General features: G+C 41.7%; 2 protein-coding genes across 3 annotated transcripts in view; one reads left to right on the top strand and one right to left on the bottom strand.

Annotated features, from left to right (window-relative positions):
• magi2b (membrane associated guanylate kinase, WW and PDZ domain containing 2b) overlaps positions 1-12,444 on the top strand; it is a 75,632-nt gene extending 63,188 nt beyond the window's left edge. The window contains exons 12-22 of one of the 2 annotated variants that reach the window (XM_085915150.1): positions 1,912-1,943; positions 3,271-3,463; positions 3,633-3,748; positions 4,220-4,412; positions 4,514-4,735; positions 4,847-5,032; positions 5,115-5,406; positions 6,328-6,547; positions 6,966-7,124; positions 7,346-7,484; positions 9,020-12,444. In XM_085915150.1, the coding sequence (XP_085771276.1) occupies positions 1,912-1,943; positions 3,271-3,463; positions 3,633-3,748; positions 4,220-4,412; positions 4,514-4,735; positions 4,847-5,032; positions 5,115-5,406; positions 6,328-6,547; positions 6,966-7,124; positions 7,346-7,484; positions 9,020-9,669 (2,402 nt within the window). In that variant the 3' untranslated portion in view covers positions 9,670-12,444. The remainder of the gene's footprint in view (positions 1-1,911; positions 1,944-3,270; positions 3,464-3,632; positions 3,749-4,219; positions 4,413-4,513; positions 4,736-4,846; positions 5,033-5,114; positions 5,407-6,327; positions 6,548-6,965; positions 7,125-7,345; positions 7,485-9,019) is intronic. The other variant, XM_085915151.1, reaches the window with a different exon arrangement.
• A 961-nt stretch (positions 12,445-13,405) lies between these two features.
• ergic2 (ERGIC and golgi 2) lies at positions 13,406-18,030 on the bottom strand. Its single transcript, XM_085915152.1, has 13 exons — positions 17,673-18,030; positions 17,475-17,583; positions 17,352-17,398; positions 17,019-17,086; positions 16,739-16,779; positions 16,488-16,589; positions 15,868-15,960; positions 15,651-15,706; positions 15,490-15,588; positions 15,305-15,402; positions 15,007-15,169; positions 14,373-14,452; positions 13,406-13,823 (listed from the first exon to the last, which is right to left on the bottom strand). Exons 1-13 carry the CDS (start codon positions 17,776-17,778, stop codon positions 13,743-13,745), a joined length of 1,143 nt encoding a protein of 380 aa, XP_085771278.1. The 5' UTR covers positions 17,779-18,030; the 3' UTR covers positions 13,406-13,742.
• Positions 18,031-18,537: the final 507 nt, after the last annotated feature.

Below are 18,537 nucleotides of genomic sequence, written 5' to 3' on the forward strand. Positions count from 1 at the left end.
ATGACGCTCCGTTTTAATAGGAGTGGACAATTGCCGTGTAGAGTCGGCTAATTTCCTTCCTTGTCACATTAAGGGAAATTTCCTATGCATGAGCTATTAGAATTCCTTTGAGGCTTTCTCTCGCTTCTTAGTTCAGAGAAGCCTCCACGGCAAAACGACGGCATAGTTCAAGCTACCTATCTAATCACATGGGCCAAAGAAGCCTAATCTAACAGTGACACAATGACTTACGAAGAAGGGTGGCCCATAAGACAATCAGTGGTGGAGCTAGGGGGGGGCACGGGGGCACTGCCCCCCCTGAAATATGCTTGGATCTACCAGGTTGACTGTTCTGATTTCTTGTCAGCATTTCCACTCGTCCCCTGTAGGGAACATAAAATGAATTATTATAGACGCAGTCTGAAGAATGTTTTGGGTTTGTTAAAAAAATAATAATAATATGACAAACTGACCTTACGCCTTTTACTAAAGGTAGCAAAGTTGAAAACTTAACAAATTAAAAGAAATATATATTCATAAATGTTCCTTACCGCATCTTCAGGATCACATTAACATGGCTCGCTGTCCGAATTGCTTCGAAATTCTTCTTGGTCTTTCCATCAGTAATACATATTTTCTAGTCATGAAACTATCCTTGATTGCGTGGTATTGCCACATTTCTCTTTGCACATATCAAGTTCCCATCATGTTAGTACGACAGAGCAATTGCATGTAGCGCATCTTCATATAATGTATGTATGTATTTGGGTCTCAGCATTCCAGGCATTACTGCTTGCCTCCTTTGATTGTGCACTGTGGCAAGGGAGCTGTGCTGATGAGAACTGGAGTGCTCCCCATTTCCTACACCCACATGAAATACAGTATCGCTCACAGATTGCTGTTTGTGTTTGTGTGTGGGGTTGGCGGGCGGGCGGGCGGGCGGGGTTCTGTGCCTTCGCCCGCAGCTAATGATGTAATTATGTTGAGAACAAATGCAACAGCGGCGCACATTAGGGAGCCTTTCACAAACAAAGTCAAAACAATCCGACTTTGCTCTACATATTAGCACATCGCCGCCAAGACGCATATGCGTTTTGTACATTGAAAACATCAACTTTTAATTGACTAATAAATGTACTTTGCGTGTTATCTCATGTGATATGATAAATGTATTCTTGTAAAATTAAAATTTTATTGTCAGAACACTGAAAAAACATTCTCATATAATTGAAAAGTTAGGCTCCTAAAATTTAATTTATTGTCCCTTTTAGTTTTAACTATATTTTATTTGAAATCAAGCTTTTTTTTACATGTCATGAACGTTATTAGTTCATATATGTCAAATTATGCCTTTTTAATTATCATTATTGTAATGATTGTTTTCTCACAAAACATTTTTTTCTTACAAACTTAATGCTCATAAAATTAAAATAAAATCTCATATCATTACTTGTTAAATTGTAGATTATTTCTTTTATTATGACTTTATTCTTCCTGATTTTATGATTCTACAATATAACTGAAAATACATTTTAAACAGTTTTACAACTTTATGATCTTGAGGAAAATTGACATTTATTTTCCCCTTAATGTTTTGATTTATTTTGGTGGTGAAATCTCAACTTTATTCCCACAATCCTGTCATTTGATTTTTATACAGTGCTAAACAAAACTCCAAACAACTATTTGTTTTTTGCTCCCATGAAAAATGGGAGCTGACCACCTTTCATTGTGGGCATCTTGATATGCTTCGCCTGTGAGGTGGAGAGAGTATCTGAGCAAAGAAAAAAAGCTAAAATTTTGACAGATTATTCAACAATATTTGAAAGAAAGAGGCCTTTCTGTGTATATCAAAAAAGTGTGAGTCTGAGTTCATCCCTTCATATTTCTCAAGACTTTTCTGGGGTTTAATGATGTGTTTTGTCTCCTTAGGCCACATCTCTCCATGGAAAGCCTCCAAACAGGTACATCATGTTTGGCATCTTGCAGTAATGAAACAAGTTTAAGGCACTGTGCTGCCTCCGAGTCGGTTGACGTTTGGCGTCTTCAATTTGCGCATCACTCTTCAGATTTCAACCTGCACCATCGTCTGCAATCACCACTCATTCATAGCACCAAGCCAGATATATTTCGCCGTGATGTATCTCTCCGCACGGATATTGATTCGATTCATTATCATATCTGCTCCTGACCAAGTGGCCGAGGGAGCGAAGCTAACACGCACTTTCAGGATGACATGATTCTTTGAGCGCCAATCATCCATCATCCAGACGAGCTGTCTGGACTTGACTTTCTTTGCGCTTTCTTCACATTCTTGGCTTCTAACTCGACTTGAACTTGTTTGACTCGTCCATTTGCAGACAGATCATTTATCATCTGTGAAGTTCTTGTTTGTCCTTTTGTTGCCTTCGGGATTATATCAGTGTTTTTCACCGCAGGCAGAAAAGTTCATAAACTCACCTGGAACTTTATTACTGCACACTGTTTTGTCAACAAACTAGCTATGGAATTGACTCAAAATGGCCGCTTCATACCAAAATAGCCAACTCCAGGTTTAATTTCTGGCATGGCCACCAAATTAAAGCGACTGGGGCTGGCTGTATGACAAATAGCTCTTCTCAGCTGCAGCTATGCCAACCAGTGTTATCAATTAATTCATCATTAAGATAATCATCAGGATTGTAATGCAACATTGATAAATTGTAAGATCATATCAATGATAATTAGAAAATTGCAAAAATATGAATATGAAGATTATCCTCAATCTCTCAAGGAAAGTCCGTATGCTTAAATCTTTAATACCATCCTATCCAAGCATTTAACTCAATAAATATACAATACAATATACGCCCCAGACAATTTATTAGGTACACCTACAGAGTTTTGACTGATCCTATACAAAAATAGATTGATTGACAGACAGGTAAAGTTTTGAGGTAAAAACATAAAATAAAATGGTGCCTGTTAAATATAAGAAAAAAATAGAAACTGTATTTTAAAGATCCCAAATTGTCTCATTTATCCTGTTTGCAAGTAGATGATTAATTATTTAACACCATAAATAGAAGTAAAGTTCTTTTTATTAATTATTCACAAGACTTGAAACATCCAGTTAGAATGGGATAAATTAGATTAAAATGAAACAAAAATATCAATTAGTAGGGAATTGGCTCAATCAATACATTAAATATTACTGATAATGTAAGTTGGTAGACCTGATTGAAGAACTACAGTATACTTTATTTACAATATATTTTAAATATTGACTTCAATATTGTTTTTTTTTTGCAGTTAACCGACCAGTGGGACCCTCATGGAAGCCCCCAGGCCAACCTGTCAGGCCCTGTCCTGCCTCCGGGCACGCCCTTCCCCAACCAGCCCCAACACCGTACATCCGTGCCAGATTCCACCGAAGGCTTTGACCTGAACAAACCCGATCCCTACGACCTTTACGAAAAGTCCAGGGCAATCTACGAGAGCCGACGTGAGTTTGTTTGTGTCGAGGCGGCATGGCCGATGGAGGGGCCACCCAAATCAAACATATAGAACCATTTCAAGAAAGACATCAGCAGAATCTTGCTAGAAAAACAAACTCTAGAATAACTAAGCTGGCAAAACAAAAAGAGCTATAAACTATGACATGTGTGCATCAGGTCCAGAATACGAAGAAGTGGAGGTGCACCTGCTGAGGGAGAAGACCGGTTTCGGCTTCCGCATCCTGGGGGGAGACGAGGCCGTGCAGGCTGTGAGTCCGGACGCCCGTGACAAGGCTCGTATGGGACGGGCTGGACCTCACGCTTATTTAACTTTCACACTCTGTCTCTAACGTCATGCTTCATGTGCACTCGCTGGCCACTTGAGCACTCCACCTTAAACAAAGATGCTGGCTGGTGACCAGTCCAGTTAGCTAGGATAGACTCGGAGGGCTATTGCAACTTTTAGCACAGTTTTTGCATAGACCAAAGTACAATCCCTGGAATTAATCTCTCCGACTCTGCCAATCAAAATAAAACATTGACTCTCAATGTAAAGGCAAAAACCTTCATACAGTGTGCCTAATAAAGTGGCTGGTGAGTATGGTATACTCCATTCTTCTAACCACACACACGCCGTGACCTTCACTACTGCCTTCCATGCTGAACAACGCCTTGCTAACATGCAGTCGTAGTGTGGTTCAAAGCACAAACATATCCATTCTGCCCCATCCTGTGTGACTAATGTCATCTCTGTCCCGGAACAGATTGTGATTGGCGCCATTATCGAGAACACACCCGCCGAGCGCGACGGCCGACTCCGGCCGGGGGACGAGCTTATCTCGGTGGATAAAAACGTGGTTGCCGGGAAGCCGCACAAGTACGTCATTGACTTGATGCACGCCGCCGCTCGCAACGGCCAAGTCAGCTTGACTGTGAGGAGGAGACTGCACATGCCCGGTGAGGAGACATAAATACACAAAAAGATCTTTCCTGTACCCCAAATATTTTTGGGAGAAGCTCTGGTCTATAAAGCTCCACACATTGCTTGTTCCATCCAGGCGAAGGATGCCCCATAAACGGACGCAGCCCCAGCCTAGTGTCCACTCAGCACAGCTCACCCCGCAACGACGGCATGCCTCCGGGCACCGCCGCGGTGGGCGCGACCGCCGAGGGTTTGGCCCTGCACACCAGCGACGTACTCATTCAGCGCAAGGAGAACGAAGGCTTCGGTTTCGTCATCATCAGCTCCCTCAACAGGCCGGAGAATGCCGCCGTCATCAGTGAGTCCATTCACCAGCTACCAAGCTATTTCTATCTCTAACTTAAACCAATATGAGCGGTGTCTTTCCAACGTACTCGTTTCTAATTGCGCTTGCTTCGTGTTCTTCCAGCCGTGCCCCATAAAATCGGACGTATCATCGAGGGCAGCCCTGCAGACCGATGTGGCAAACTAAAAGTTGGCGACCGGATCTTGGCGGTTAACGGCCAGTCCATTATCAGCATGCCGCATGCTGACATTGTCAAACTCATCAAAGACGCAGGTCTCACAGTCACGCTGCACATCATACCAGAGGAAGGCAAGTCTGGGTCTCCCCCTCCCCCATTTCATTTCCATGAGATAAATTAGTGAATATGGACATTTTATGCCTCCCCTCACAGGCTCCCAGTCTGTACCCGGTTCAGAGAAGCAGAGCCCCATGACCCAGAAACATGGCACCCAGCTCAACCCAGCAGCCCAACTGCCGGGTCAGGCGGCTCCTCAGCCGGGTCAAATGGCCCTTCAGACGGGCCAAGCGTCCATCCAGCCTCCTCAAACAGCAGCTCAGAGCGGTCAAATACTCATTTGTCCTCCGGCACCAGCAGCATCGCACGCGGCAACGGCCGGAACGCAGCAGAGTCCCGTCAGCCATCCTTCTGGACACCCGCCACAGCTCTACCTGCACGACGGAAGGTATGAAGGATGGGTGGGTGGGGGAACGGACGGACGGACGGATGGACGGACAGTCTTACTAGTGACGACAAAAAGTGTACTTGCACATGAACCTTAATCTGGCTAGTGAGTAAGTGTTTAAATGGCTTTCCATACCGGAGGGCTTTTAACAGTGACAAATAAAACCTTTACTGAAGAGGCACAGTCTTAAAGTGTGTCAGTAAGGTCCTTGCAGTAAGTTCCCGACTCTCTCTTTCAACTTTGTCCAGTTCCATTACTCAACTCATCCTGTCAGTGACACTGAATAATTCACCTTGAGGTATCGTTTGTATAATGCACGAATTCAAGCAATCAGTGACAGTTATGTCAGTGTGTGTGTGTGTGTGTGTGTGTGTGTGTGTGTGTGTGTGTGTGTGTGTGTGTGTGTGTGTGTGTGTGTGTGTGTGTGTGTGTGTGTGTGTGTGTGCGCACTGTGTGCATACGCACTCTGGAGTAGCACTCTGAATCAGCTGGAGCTTTTTTCTCATTTTACAAGTGAGAGCTTGATAAATGTTTCAAAAGCTTCTTTAGTGACCTGTGCCTTACACACGCACACACATAAGCATGTACAGACACACAAGCCACAAGGAGAATTCAGCCTAAATGTCTTTTTTTGTAATATTTAATAATATGCTCAAATAGGATTTTAAAAAAAAACGATGAAAAAAGTTTAAAAAAATATATATATATAATAAATAAATAAAAATAAATAAATAAATAAATAAATAAATAAAAAACAAATATAATAAATAAATAAAATACATAAATATATATATATCATTTTGACTCCAAATGTTTCACGCAATCCATCTGGTGTGACCGAGGAGCGCTGTAAATACTATGTACACATTGTCTTTCAAACAAAACTCTCTCAGATTGTGTTGCTTTTTCCCCTCCTCACAGGTCTGAGGTTAAAGCCAGACAGGATGTGAAACCTGACTTCCGCCATCCTCCGTTCACTGATTACAGGCAACCACCCGTAGACTACCGCCACCCGCCGGTGACTGATTACCGGCAGCCCCCGACGCTGGACTACCGGCACCCGCCCGGCCTGTTGGACTTCAGACAGCACACGGCGGCTGCTCAGTTTCCGCTGGGGATCGCTGCAGAGTTTCGACCACAGGTATCACAACCACCACCCACGGAGATATTCTCGTAGGCTTTTTATGACATGTTTTTTTTATTTTTAGCAGAAGCTTGAAGGTTTTGTGCCAACTGCTGTTTAGAAACTCAGGTTGATGGATGGATGGATGGATGGATGGATGGATGGATGGATGGATGGATGGATGGATGGATGGATGGATGGATGGATGGATGGATGGATGGATGGATGGATGGATGGATGGATGGATGGATGGATGGATGGATGGATGGATGGATGGATGGATGGATTAAGGTCTTGAAATGGTTTGTCTCTGAGTAGAACAGGTGTTGGTGCATTACTACATTTGCTTTCACTGTGCAGTGTATGCACAATATGTTCCAGCTACCTGCTGCGCTTTTATGATGACTTTCTTTTTTTTCTTTTCTTTTTTTTGAAGATCCCTCCTCTGCAGGACTTTGATTACTTCACAGTGGAGCTAGAGAAAAGCTCCAAAGGTTTTGGTTTCAGTATCCGGGGGGGCAGAGAATACAAGATGGACCTGTTTGTGTTGCGCCTGGCTGAGGACGGTCCCGCCATCCGCAACGGGAGGATGAGGGTGAGCATGCAGAGGTTTACGTAAGATGACGCGTGATCTCACTTAGCGAGATATGACAAATATTACACGTGTTATACAGAAATATTGAATCCACAAATTCCCCCTAAAAAAAAAAGAAATATTTTTTCATTTCGTGTTTTGTTGTAAATAAAGCGACACCTTTCCACACGTGTGTAATTTGACCAAGGTTGTTTCCACGTGTGTGTCTGTGTGGTCTTCAGGTAGGGGATCAAATCATCGAGATTAACGGGGACAGCACCAGGGACATGACCCACGCCCGGGCCATCGAGCTCATCAAGGCGGGGGGCCGGAGGGTCCGACTGCTGTTGAAGAGAGGCACGGGACAGGTGCCTGAATACGGTGGGTCTTCTTTTCAAATCTTCCCTTTCTGTCATACTCACTTTTACACTACTCCCAAAAGATTTGGCATATTCTGCCCCTCGGAATTAATTTCACCCTGAACCTAAAATGCACCGTGACTTTTACAGGTGAATTGAATTTGACTTTCTGTGACTCATCCAGTTGCAACCTGCTGATGACTCTCTAAGCTCAGTGGTCCTCTTTGAAGACATTGTACTTTTTTTTTAGACCTGCCAACAAGGGTTATCAATGTAAATGGCCAACCTTCAGACAAACGCTACTTTGAATTTGCAGCAGTAGCAACACATACAGTCCTCACACCACGATTGTTATCAACGAGTTACAGCAGAGATAGAGCGAGACGAGACAAGAAGAGTCACGGGTAGGCGTAGAAGTCAAACTGTTTGTGTATCAGACACCTAAGCCGTGCAATAACTACTGAAACATTCAGCAGTTGGACACGCACATGAAAAAGTTTGGGGCTTAAGTACAGTGCACTGAAAGCTGAATATTCCTAACTTGTGAGTAGTGTATCCATCCAAAAAGGCTTTTTTAGTTCAGATCACATTAACAAGCATATTAACCATATGTTTCTCTTCATCTCTGTGGGCTCCTACTGCCATATTAATTGTGTCTCTCTCTGTAACATGTTTACGCTTGAAATCGAACGATTGGCATATAGGCTTTTACTTGCCTTCCCTCAGGAATGGTACCTTCCAACCTGTCCATGTGCATGAAAGGTGACACACTAAGCTCCCCTTATTTCTTCCTAATGGGCCACTCTAAAGACACGGTTTGTGCAAAACTGCATGTCTTCTCTTTTCTTCTCGTCTTGTTGCCATGTGGAGTCGTGCGATGCAGTGTGTGTGTTGGTTGGCATGATCACAATGCGATATAGAGAACATTTGAAACAATTGGAATAGGACTACCTCTCCCACACATTTTATTGCCATTAAACCTTTTAAAACACACACAGACTTCTTTTTAAAGTATCCCTTCGCAGTTCTCCAAATAAGAGAAAAGGTGTGCATGCAAGATTTTTTTTTTTTTATCTTTATTTGTTAAGTTGACAGTAAAACTGACACTTTACAAACAAAAGAGAATCAGATATCCATGATATACCAAAGAGCCAAACTGAAATGATCATACAGAAGATGTGATGCTAATAATAATAAGCCTTCAAACAATTGCTACTCAAACACACACAGCACAGCAGCATGTGCAAACAAACCATACCATTACAGGGATTTAGTTTTCGTGCCCAAGTTTCTCTGCCTCTTCTTCTTAATTCTGCTGCATGTGTATTTTATTGATGCATTTGTTTATTTATTTCCACAATGTTACATCCATTGATGACCTGTCTTCCAGTAAACCTCAATGATGTCCAGCATGTCGTGTGGCATTGCAACTCCAAACTTGGATTTGCCCCTATTTTGGAAAACCCCAGAAAAAGGAATCTTGAATGACCTCAATGAATGATGTTGCTGTATCCCTCTTTGTGGTCATCGTTGAATAATTTCTCTTGTCTTCGACAGACTGTGGCGGCCCCTGGGATTCCCTTTCTACAATCCACTCTACCCTGCCGGAAGTGACCCTCGAAGGCCACCAGAATCCATTGCCTCCATCCCATTCAGCCGCATCCCTGGATTCCCCTCATCAGCTCTCTCTAGAGGCCGCAGCGTGCATGGCAACCGATAAAGTTCCACAGGTGACGGACCACGGCTCCTCGGCTCGAGGGGCCGCAGGTGGCAGGTCCACCCAGCAGAAGTGCATGATCAGGGGGCAGGGAGGAGAGGCTGAGTGCGGGCTGGGCATCGAGCAGCCTCGGGTTTTGCCTGCCAAAACCGTCCTTGGGAGGCAGAGGGACGCTTGCTCCCCCCGCTGTGGCAGAAAAGGGCCGGGCACCCAGGCGGCGGGCGCTCTCTGGCTCTGGGACCCTTACGTGAGCGTCACTCCCAACGGAGCCTCTCTGGTCGGCAGAGACGCCCACGCCAGCCTCCAGGAGAGGCTGCTGTCCAGAGGGGTTTACCCCAGAGAGGAGGAGCGTTCCGGGGGCCATGCCAAGAGCGCAGAGGAGCCCCCTGCCAGGAGAGTTGCCGCCACCTCCCCGGGGCCCTGGAACATCCCAGGGCCAGATAAACTGCCCGGCACCCTGAGGTCCTGGACCTCCACTGTCAGCAGGTAGACAGGATCGCCTCTTTTGTCAGCCCCGACCCGCCGCCGTTTGTTCTCCTTCATCTATTCCTCAAGTTATGTTGTTTTACTCTAGGATAATTACACCCGCCACCTTAAAAAGCTGACCAAGTCTCACACATGTTGTAACATAGTGAGGAGCCCGATGATGTACACCAAAAGACTGCATTTAGTATTTCTTATTGAAGACAGAGAAACTTCTAGAGCAGTGTTTCCCAACCTTCAGTAACAATTTGCGTGAGACAAGGACAATAGTTGACTCCCCCCAAAAATATTTACAATTGCAATACAATATTTACAATCTGACACAAAATGCTTCATACAAAGATTGGAAACTCACGCAGTCACATGGAGAACATGCAAACTCCTTACAGGAACTGTGGGGCAAAGTGCTACCCAATTCTCCACCGTGCCGCCCTCTAATAAAAGTATAACGTGCAATAGAACTTTTTGATCTGGCTGCAGTTTGAGTGCTGGAACAGTTGGTTCAGGCTCAATGTTCAGACTACAGTTTTCGAGCCTTACTTAGACCTTTGCCATAATTTGTGTTCACGAGAAACCTTCTCCGTGCTATTAGAAATGGTTTTCAATGAATGACATAAGTTAGACTTAACAGCAACAACAAATAAGGCAGATTGGTGAATTTGGGTATATGCAGAGAAACACACTAATATTCCGACCACAAAAGTGAAATTGCATAACTAGCAGTAGTTGGGAATCACTATTCTAGAAGTGCATCCATTGTTACTCCTCACATGCCTAACAAATATATATCATATACTGTAAATGATGTCAAAAATGTGTACATTTGTCGTTGTAAAGAAGCAGAGGAAGGAGATGAAAAAAAAAAAAAAAAAAAAAAAACATCAGGACGGAATAATTTAGGATCGATTGTGCTGTCCCGGGCCTCAACTATGACAACATATCAAGGACATGTAGGCAAAATGGCGACCCGTGCATGGGACTCTCAAAACACGAACAAGGACCACTTTCTCCTCCATTTTTTTTACATTCGTGACAGCAGGCTTGGTAAGTCACACTACTACTACACTGCGTTATGTAAACAAGCAAACGTTAACCATTGTGCAGAGTGGCGTTGTGCTCATGGAAAATCCTTTGAGCAAATCCTTAATCCTAGTACACTGACCTTAAAATGGATACCAAGGATACGGAATAAATGCTCAAAGGACTTTTCCTATGTCTTTATTCAGTGTGCCAAAACTAACAAGGAAAACAGCATCATTCATTCCACTTCGAAAAGACTTTGAACTGTGCTACGTGCACCACATCACTGTGGGAGAGAGGCAGGCATCTATGTGAGCAAAATGACGAGAAGGAGGAGGAGGCAGAGTGCCTTACTCAAAACCCACGCAGACCAATTGGGGACACGCACGGCCCGCAACAAGCGTGCACAGTGCACACGCATATCAGCCTTGTTGTCAACTCAACATAGTGTTGGAACACGGCCTGTAGCATTGCTGCTAATCATAAAGCTGGGGATGCAAAAGTAGAACAACAGAAAAAAAAAAAAGATTTATTTCGTCATCTTTACAAAAAACTATCATTTACCAAGTGGCAAAAGTACCAGAAGTATAAATAATGATTGGTAAAAGTAGAAGTGTTGCTTAAACGTCTTATAGAAATGATTTATGTACATACAGTATTCAGAAATTTACTTACCAGAGTAAAAAAAGGACAAATTGTTTTTTGTCACTCATACATAACAGTATTCATAACTGACACGATTGGTCTCTACAAAGTTCATTCAAAATGCAACTCTAAGATATTGCCATGGCTATATTTTTTAAAAGTAATACTTTTGCACCCCCTGTTCAATACACAACATTTCACAGAGGAGCCTCCAAGGGCATCTGTTCCGCTTTATTTTTTGCTGCTTAAGTGACAGGAGTAAATTAAATTTGACAGGATATTAGAAATAAAAAACTGAAGTCATGATTCATTGAAAATCTATTGCATACAAACGATCATTTTTAGAAAACCGTTCTAAAAGATTAAACGCTAGTTTACAAAAAGGTTCAATAGGCATAGGTTCTTCCTAATGCCGCTAGAGGGAGCCCGCGACTATGACCATATTCATTAATGCTCACAAATCATTTTTGAAATGCCAACCAATCAGTTTAAGTTGGACCTTGGAGGTTCTGCTGACTTTTTCTATCACCATGCTTTAGTCTGCAGCAATATTATGTCTGAGCTAAAACGCGAAGAAACCCATTTTGCAGTCTTGTTCCCTCTCTCAACAAGGTGTCTATTCACGTGGAGCTTTAATGGTGACTTGATTATCATCATGTGAATCTGAGCCAGCATCAGCTGAAATTCTTTCATGGCATTCTAATGTCATATTGACAAACATCAGGGCACAAAGTAGCATTAACCTTGGCCTAACGATGAGGGATCAATTAGGGTTTCGATTCTAGTTACAATTGAGGCTTTTTTTCTTTTTTTATCATCTATGAAACTAGAATGTTAATTTGAAACCCTGAATCATCAATTATTGCTCTATATAAAAAAGATCAGTTATAAAACATTGTAGCAGATTTTGCTTCATGCTTTAGTCATTAATAAAGTGGTGCCTTGATATAGGAGTTAAGATTTGTTGTGTGACCAAGCTTTTACCTCATGACACACATCCCAAATCATCCACTTTGGCCACTAGAGGGCAGCATAATGCAGTCATGCAGAACCAAACTTTGATGCGTTTTACAACTACTTTAAGACACGCTGTAAGCTGCACTGACGAGTTTTTTTTTTTTAAACAGATTTTCTGTGTTCCTGCACCATTTGTGCTCAACTATTTATTGTTTGAAGTCTTAGAACACTGCAACATAAATGCTATTTGTTAGCCTGTCTCACATTTTTGCATTGTTACCATTAAGTGAAAAAAAAAGGCTTCTCGTCATTATTGGGCGTTTTTAAAACCATCTGTTTAATGCACAAATTGATGGTTAACATAAACATTATTTTTATTTATTTTTTGCGCATTTTGTGCTGCTTGTAATTCAAAATTTTGACCATAAAGCAAAAATAAATAGTTCAAAACAGCTCATATCTCAAGGCACCACAGTAATTTGTAAAAACAAAAAAGACCCACGTTGTAATGTTGATTTTTGATCAAATTTTGACATAGGCTCCCGCCCAACAGTGAAGATACAGTACGTCTGTTGATGTGTAGTGTGAAATGTCACATGTTGACTTCATACTGACAATGGTCCAAGACTTGCAAGATCCAGCCTGATTATCACTTCTTATGAAGCAAAGTCGAGGATTATTGAGTAAATGGTCTGAATATGTCCTCCATCTCCGCTCACTCGCGTCCGGCTTGTCTATTGTGAGTGATTTTTGTATCAAGAAAATGAAGAAGGCGAGAAAAAAAAAAAAAAAGCCACCTCTCTGTGAACAACAATGGCATGTTCATGATCCCATCAAGTATACAGTACCTGTGTAGTGTTAACTGAGTACTTATTCACCTTGTACAGCTGTATTCCTACAACTATGGTTTACTGTATCATTGATACTGTAGTTTCAAAGACGTGAACTATTTTTATGAAATGCGACAGTACGGATATATTACATTTTGCTAAGAAAAAAAACACCCACAAAAAAAAAAAACTTGTTTACCGAAAGATATTCTGAAATACTGTCAAACTTTTGACGTGGTCTAAAAGAGACACTTTGACGTGATCCTATACATAAGAGGCAACGACGACGAATCGAGTGGAGAGATTTTATTTAATAAACATTTACACATAGGCATCTTTTGTGTGGTATTTTTTTCTCTCAAAATTTAATGTTTGTCTTTAAAGCAATCTTACTGTACTTGCAGGTACATGAAGTCATTAAGAATGTATTGGAATGGTTTGTTTGTTTTTTTGGTTTGTTTGTTTGTTTGTTTGTTTGTTTGTTTGTTTGTTTGTTTGTTTGTTTGTTTGTTTGTAAGAATGATTTGCACATTCATTTGATATCCTACTTCTCGTGGGCCCGAATTACGAATGGAAACAATAAATGCTCAAGTCAAATGGCTTCCCATGCTCAAGTTGGCATCTGATGTCAGCTCATTGGCTGAGTCAAGTTCGTGTCAGCAGGGGGCGCCGTTTGCTCCTTTGCGTGTTGCATTTGCACAGGATGCTCCTGGAATGAGAAAACACTTGAAAAATGATGATAAATGGACCACAAAAAAAGAGTAGCTTAAACCCTAAAAGTAGTCCGAAACCCTCGGCGGAAACCCTAACCCTAGTTTTAAAACCTAGTTTGGAACCCTACCGGCGCTTTAAAACCCTCGTCGGAAACCCTAACCCTAGTTTGAAACCCTAATTAGCGATCCCAAAACCCGCTGGAAACCCTAGCCGGGAACCCTAACCCAAGTTTGAAAGCCCAGTGCGAAACCCTAATCCTGGAAACCCTAAAAGTAGTCCGAAACCCTCGTCGGAAACCCTAACCCTAGTTTTAAAACCTAGTTTGGAACCCTACCGGCGCTTTAAAACCCTCGTCGGAAACCCTAACCCTAGTTTGAAACCCTAATTAGCGATCCCAAAACCCGCTGGAAACCCTAGTCGGAAACCCTAACCCTAGCCTGAAAGCCCAGTCCCAAACCCTAATCTTGGAAACCCTAAAAGTAGTCCGAAACCCTCGGCGGAAACCCTAACCCTAGTTTTAAAACCTAAAGCTAGAGACGAGTACCTTGAGAGGTTTGTAGAGTCCCATTTGGAAGCGACAGCAGACCAAATCTACAAAGAAGCCCATCACGCTGTGCAGCATGCCTGCAGCACACGGAAGGAAAAATAAATTAATTTTTATTCAAGCTATTTCAAAGAGGTTCATGAAAAATACATTTAATGTGCTCGTGGTAATATTTTTAATGTTTACATTTTCATCACACAAAAGATAAATACATTTTAAATTATTTTCACAACTAAATGAAGATAATGTATTCAATCTTCAATAAAGATAATTTGAAATATTAACTACTTTAACATTTGTAAATTGTTTAAATAGTTTAAATTTTTTTCATTTAAATATTACAAAAAATTAAAAATGCCTCAGTTGCAAAACGGTTTTAAATACACAAAATTAATCTATAAATGATTGACATAAATTCTACAAATCATTTTTAAAAATATTACATCAAATCAACCAGAAGAGAAAACAATGTGACTTAAAAAAAAACTTTTAAATACATGAACATAATTACAAAATGCCTTAACTTGAAGATTTTATTACACTATATTAAAAATAATACAATAAATTTATGACAAAATATTCATCTCAACATTGAAGTGTTTTCACAAAGCATATTACCCCGCGAGTGGCATACCTGTGGTGGAGAAGATGCCTCCGATGATGCCGCACAGACGCACCAGAAACTTCCAGAGCGGCATGTGTTGCTCGCTCACTTTCACCATCAGAGAGCTGATGTCGTACTTCATGAAGATACCCGAGATGCCGTGGCTGCCGGCCGCGTGGTTGATGGCTCGTTCCTGCAAGCAACACACACACACACACACACAAGAACCCCCACACGGGAATCCCAAACGCACACAAAAAAAAAAAAAAAACACAATGAGAGAACTCACTTCCATGCACAGACAATAACAAACAAAAATACTGCGTACCCTCTCTGTGACAGAGTATTGATGCGTGTCAGCCACAACCTTGTACGTGTTGAGTTTAGTGGGGACGATGGTGATGAAGTACTGGAACATGTGATTGGCTGACAACGACAACAAGAAACAGAAACAAAGTTAGAGCTTACAATCAAAGTAGCTGTGAGGGTAAAGGTGTTAAAAAAGTCCTTTACATTCAGTCGTGACTTTCTCTGTACCGTCCAACGTGCTGATGACGCCCGGGATGTCCTCTCCGAAAGACAGATGGTCGATGCGGTGGGAAAAGTTGAAACCTGCAATCATGAGAATAGCATCAATGCTTACTGACTGCAAAGTGGGGAAGAAATGAACTCACTGTCATGGCTGATGAGAGCTGCAAGGTGGGCGTGGCCTCGTGGATGAGGAATGGACCTGCGCACATCATCAACGTTTCATATTCATACTTTCCATGACCCAGCTCGTAACTCAGTTTACTTGCATACACAGACATACACCAACATTCTTTGTTAGGTGCTTTCAATAAAGCGATAAAAATGAGTCATTGTTAATTCTGGTGTGTGTTGTGTCCTTACTTTCCAACAGTGATGTGGAAGTTTCCAGCCACCTTGTTGACATACAGATGTCCGTGAATCCGGCAGGCTGTCGGTGATGGGCTGCTATCCATGCTGTAGAACACATATAAAATCACACTTTGACTGCCCAAAATTACTTTCGCTCCATTGTTTTCTCACTCTCTATTGATCCATCTATCTTTTCATAGACCAAACTATTTGACTTGAACAATATTGTGCTGTTTGGCAAATACTTTTGATTCAAATGCTATCTATTGTTTACAAAGCCTCTCATTTTTGGGATTTGAATAATATTTGTGCAGAAAAGACACTCAAATATGTCTCATAGGTATTTAGAGGAATCACAGTGGCTGGGACATCTTTGTTTTCCATTGCCCAGAGTAGTTTGGCTTGAGCCCCATGAAATCTGCCTGGCAACAAGTGACACAATCGTGTGACATGAGCATTTCTGTGAGATTGTTGCTGCTGCTCCTGCTTGATACTTACAAAATATTTATGTTTCTTATCTATTTTTTTCCAAATGGGTGATTTTTCCAAATCACACGACACCTCCCCGAAAGAACATAACAGTTTTTGGGTTTTTTTTTTGGGGGGGGGGGGGGGGGGGGGGGATTCTGTACTTTATGGACTTCGCAGGAGGGGATGCTTTCATGGCAGTCTTGAAAATCAAGTCTTGCAGGGAGTGCTCCACTCGCAGACGCTCCTGGATGTGAAGAAGAGTCCTGTAAAAGACATTTTATAAAGTTATTTCAGGCAGGCACCGAACCATCTTTAAAGACTTTAAATAGCACAAAGCTAACAAAAAAGTGTGTGTGGGGGGGGGTGGGGGGGGATAATCAAACGATGCGACGTCATCATCACCTCAACTTACATGTGCCATATCTTTTGATGGGGCGCCAGCTCAAAGTTGACCTAAATTGGAAAAAAGAAAAAATCATAAAAAGAATTGCAACACATACAGATTGCAAAAGAGAATTGAGAGAATCACAAAGCCACATCATGGATGTACATAATGAGCCGATTCAAAACAACCTTCTCATCAATAGTATCTGCTACCAATTAGTCTAAATATAATAAAATGTGATTTCTAATAACACATTTCCAATTGTATCACTTGAACCACACAGCATAAGTCCGCCAGAGATACTGACCGGTTGATATTTAAGGCCATCAGAAGCAACCATGGTCTCAGCCAGATCAAGAACATCTGCGCCAATGTCTGCATTCAAAATTTGACTCTCATGAAGTGTACAAAAACACATACAAAATATTTGGACACGCTGACAAGCAGAACAAATGTTATTTAACAAGATGTCACACAAAGTGGATGTACAAGTCAGACATGAGTAACTTGTGTATCCACTGTGTGTAAAACTATTTGGTGTTGTCTCTTGAGATCTTTTTATTTACCGTGGGTTAATGTGAGCTTTGGTCTGCAACTCAACCAAATGTTCATGTATTGATTAACAACGAGTACTACTTACACTGGCATCTCATGGCTACCGTGATGTCAATGTTTATCCGCAGTTTGCTGGGAAAAAAAGAGCAGTAGTATAAGTAGAATATCATGAAGAAAAAATAAACAGATGACTTCCTGGTGTTGGTACCTGCTAAAATCTTTGTCTACCTCGTACTCGTATTTCATCCATGTGTCTCTGTAGACAAAAAACTCCAAGAAGGCGAGGACAGCCATGGCACTGAATGCAATCAAAGACACTGGAAGGAGCGTCGACGAGAAAAATGAATCATAATGTTGCCATAAATTAAGATGGTGTAGTGATGAGAGCATCCAGTGTCCGCCGTACCTGTACCCCCGCTGGCTGACGACTCCACGTAGCTCTCGGGGACTTTGGGGAAGGCATCCAGCTCCCTGACCAGCGTTAAAGCTTTCTTTTTGCTCAGTCTCCTCATCTTGCAGTAACATCGGCTATGAACGAATGTCGCTGGTAATGTTATTTATTTTTCTTTCAAGTTGACGTGCAGGCGTTTATCAGCGTGACAGCTTGATAGCTAGCTGAAGTTAGCAAGAAAAGCTAAGCTGGCCGGTTAAGTACAACATTCATGCTTTTATTTAGCTTTAATTTAAACTGAATCGTAACAAAAAACAGTAATGGGAGGAACATGTCACCCAGGTTTTGTGACTCGTTGTTTAGGGATGAAAACGGCACACGTTTTGATGGAGCGCCCTCGGGTGGATTCTAAGAGAACTACATTCCTGAAGATTATTATCAAAGAGTTGTTGACTCATTTGAAGGTTTGTATTGTAATTTATATTCAATAGTTTGCCATTTTAACGGCTTTGCTACAGTCAAATCTTAGTGATGAACCAAGAAGCCCCTATAGTTTCAAGTTTAAAAAATGGGTTTGCACAAATATTTTACTTACCATGTGCAGCAAAATTGTACCTAATTAAATGTTTAAAAACAATGTTTTGAAATCATTCATGCAAATTAATGGCGCTTAATTAAAAAAAAAAAAAAAAAGAACTGTACTTTGGTTAGTATTCTTTCTTATACCGCTAGAGGAGACCCCTGTACCACTAGTGCCTTTACTGTACTGTGTACAGTATCACAAATCAGTCATTTTCTACTCAACTGATTATTAGAGTAGTACTGTACTGTAGAAGGTTGAAGCTCACCATCATCCAATATAATCACGTGACCCTTGACA

Source organism: Syngnathus leptorhynchus, chromosome 6 (genome assembly GCF_054491065.1).
Source record: "Syngnathus leptorhynchus isolate UIUO chromosome 6, UIUO_Slep, whole genome shotgun sequence".
NCBI lineage: Eukaryota > Metazoa > Chordata > Actinopteri > Syngnathiformes > Syngnathidae > Syngnathus > Syngnathus leptorhynchus.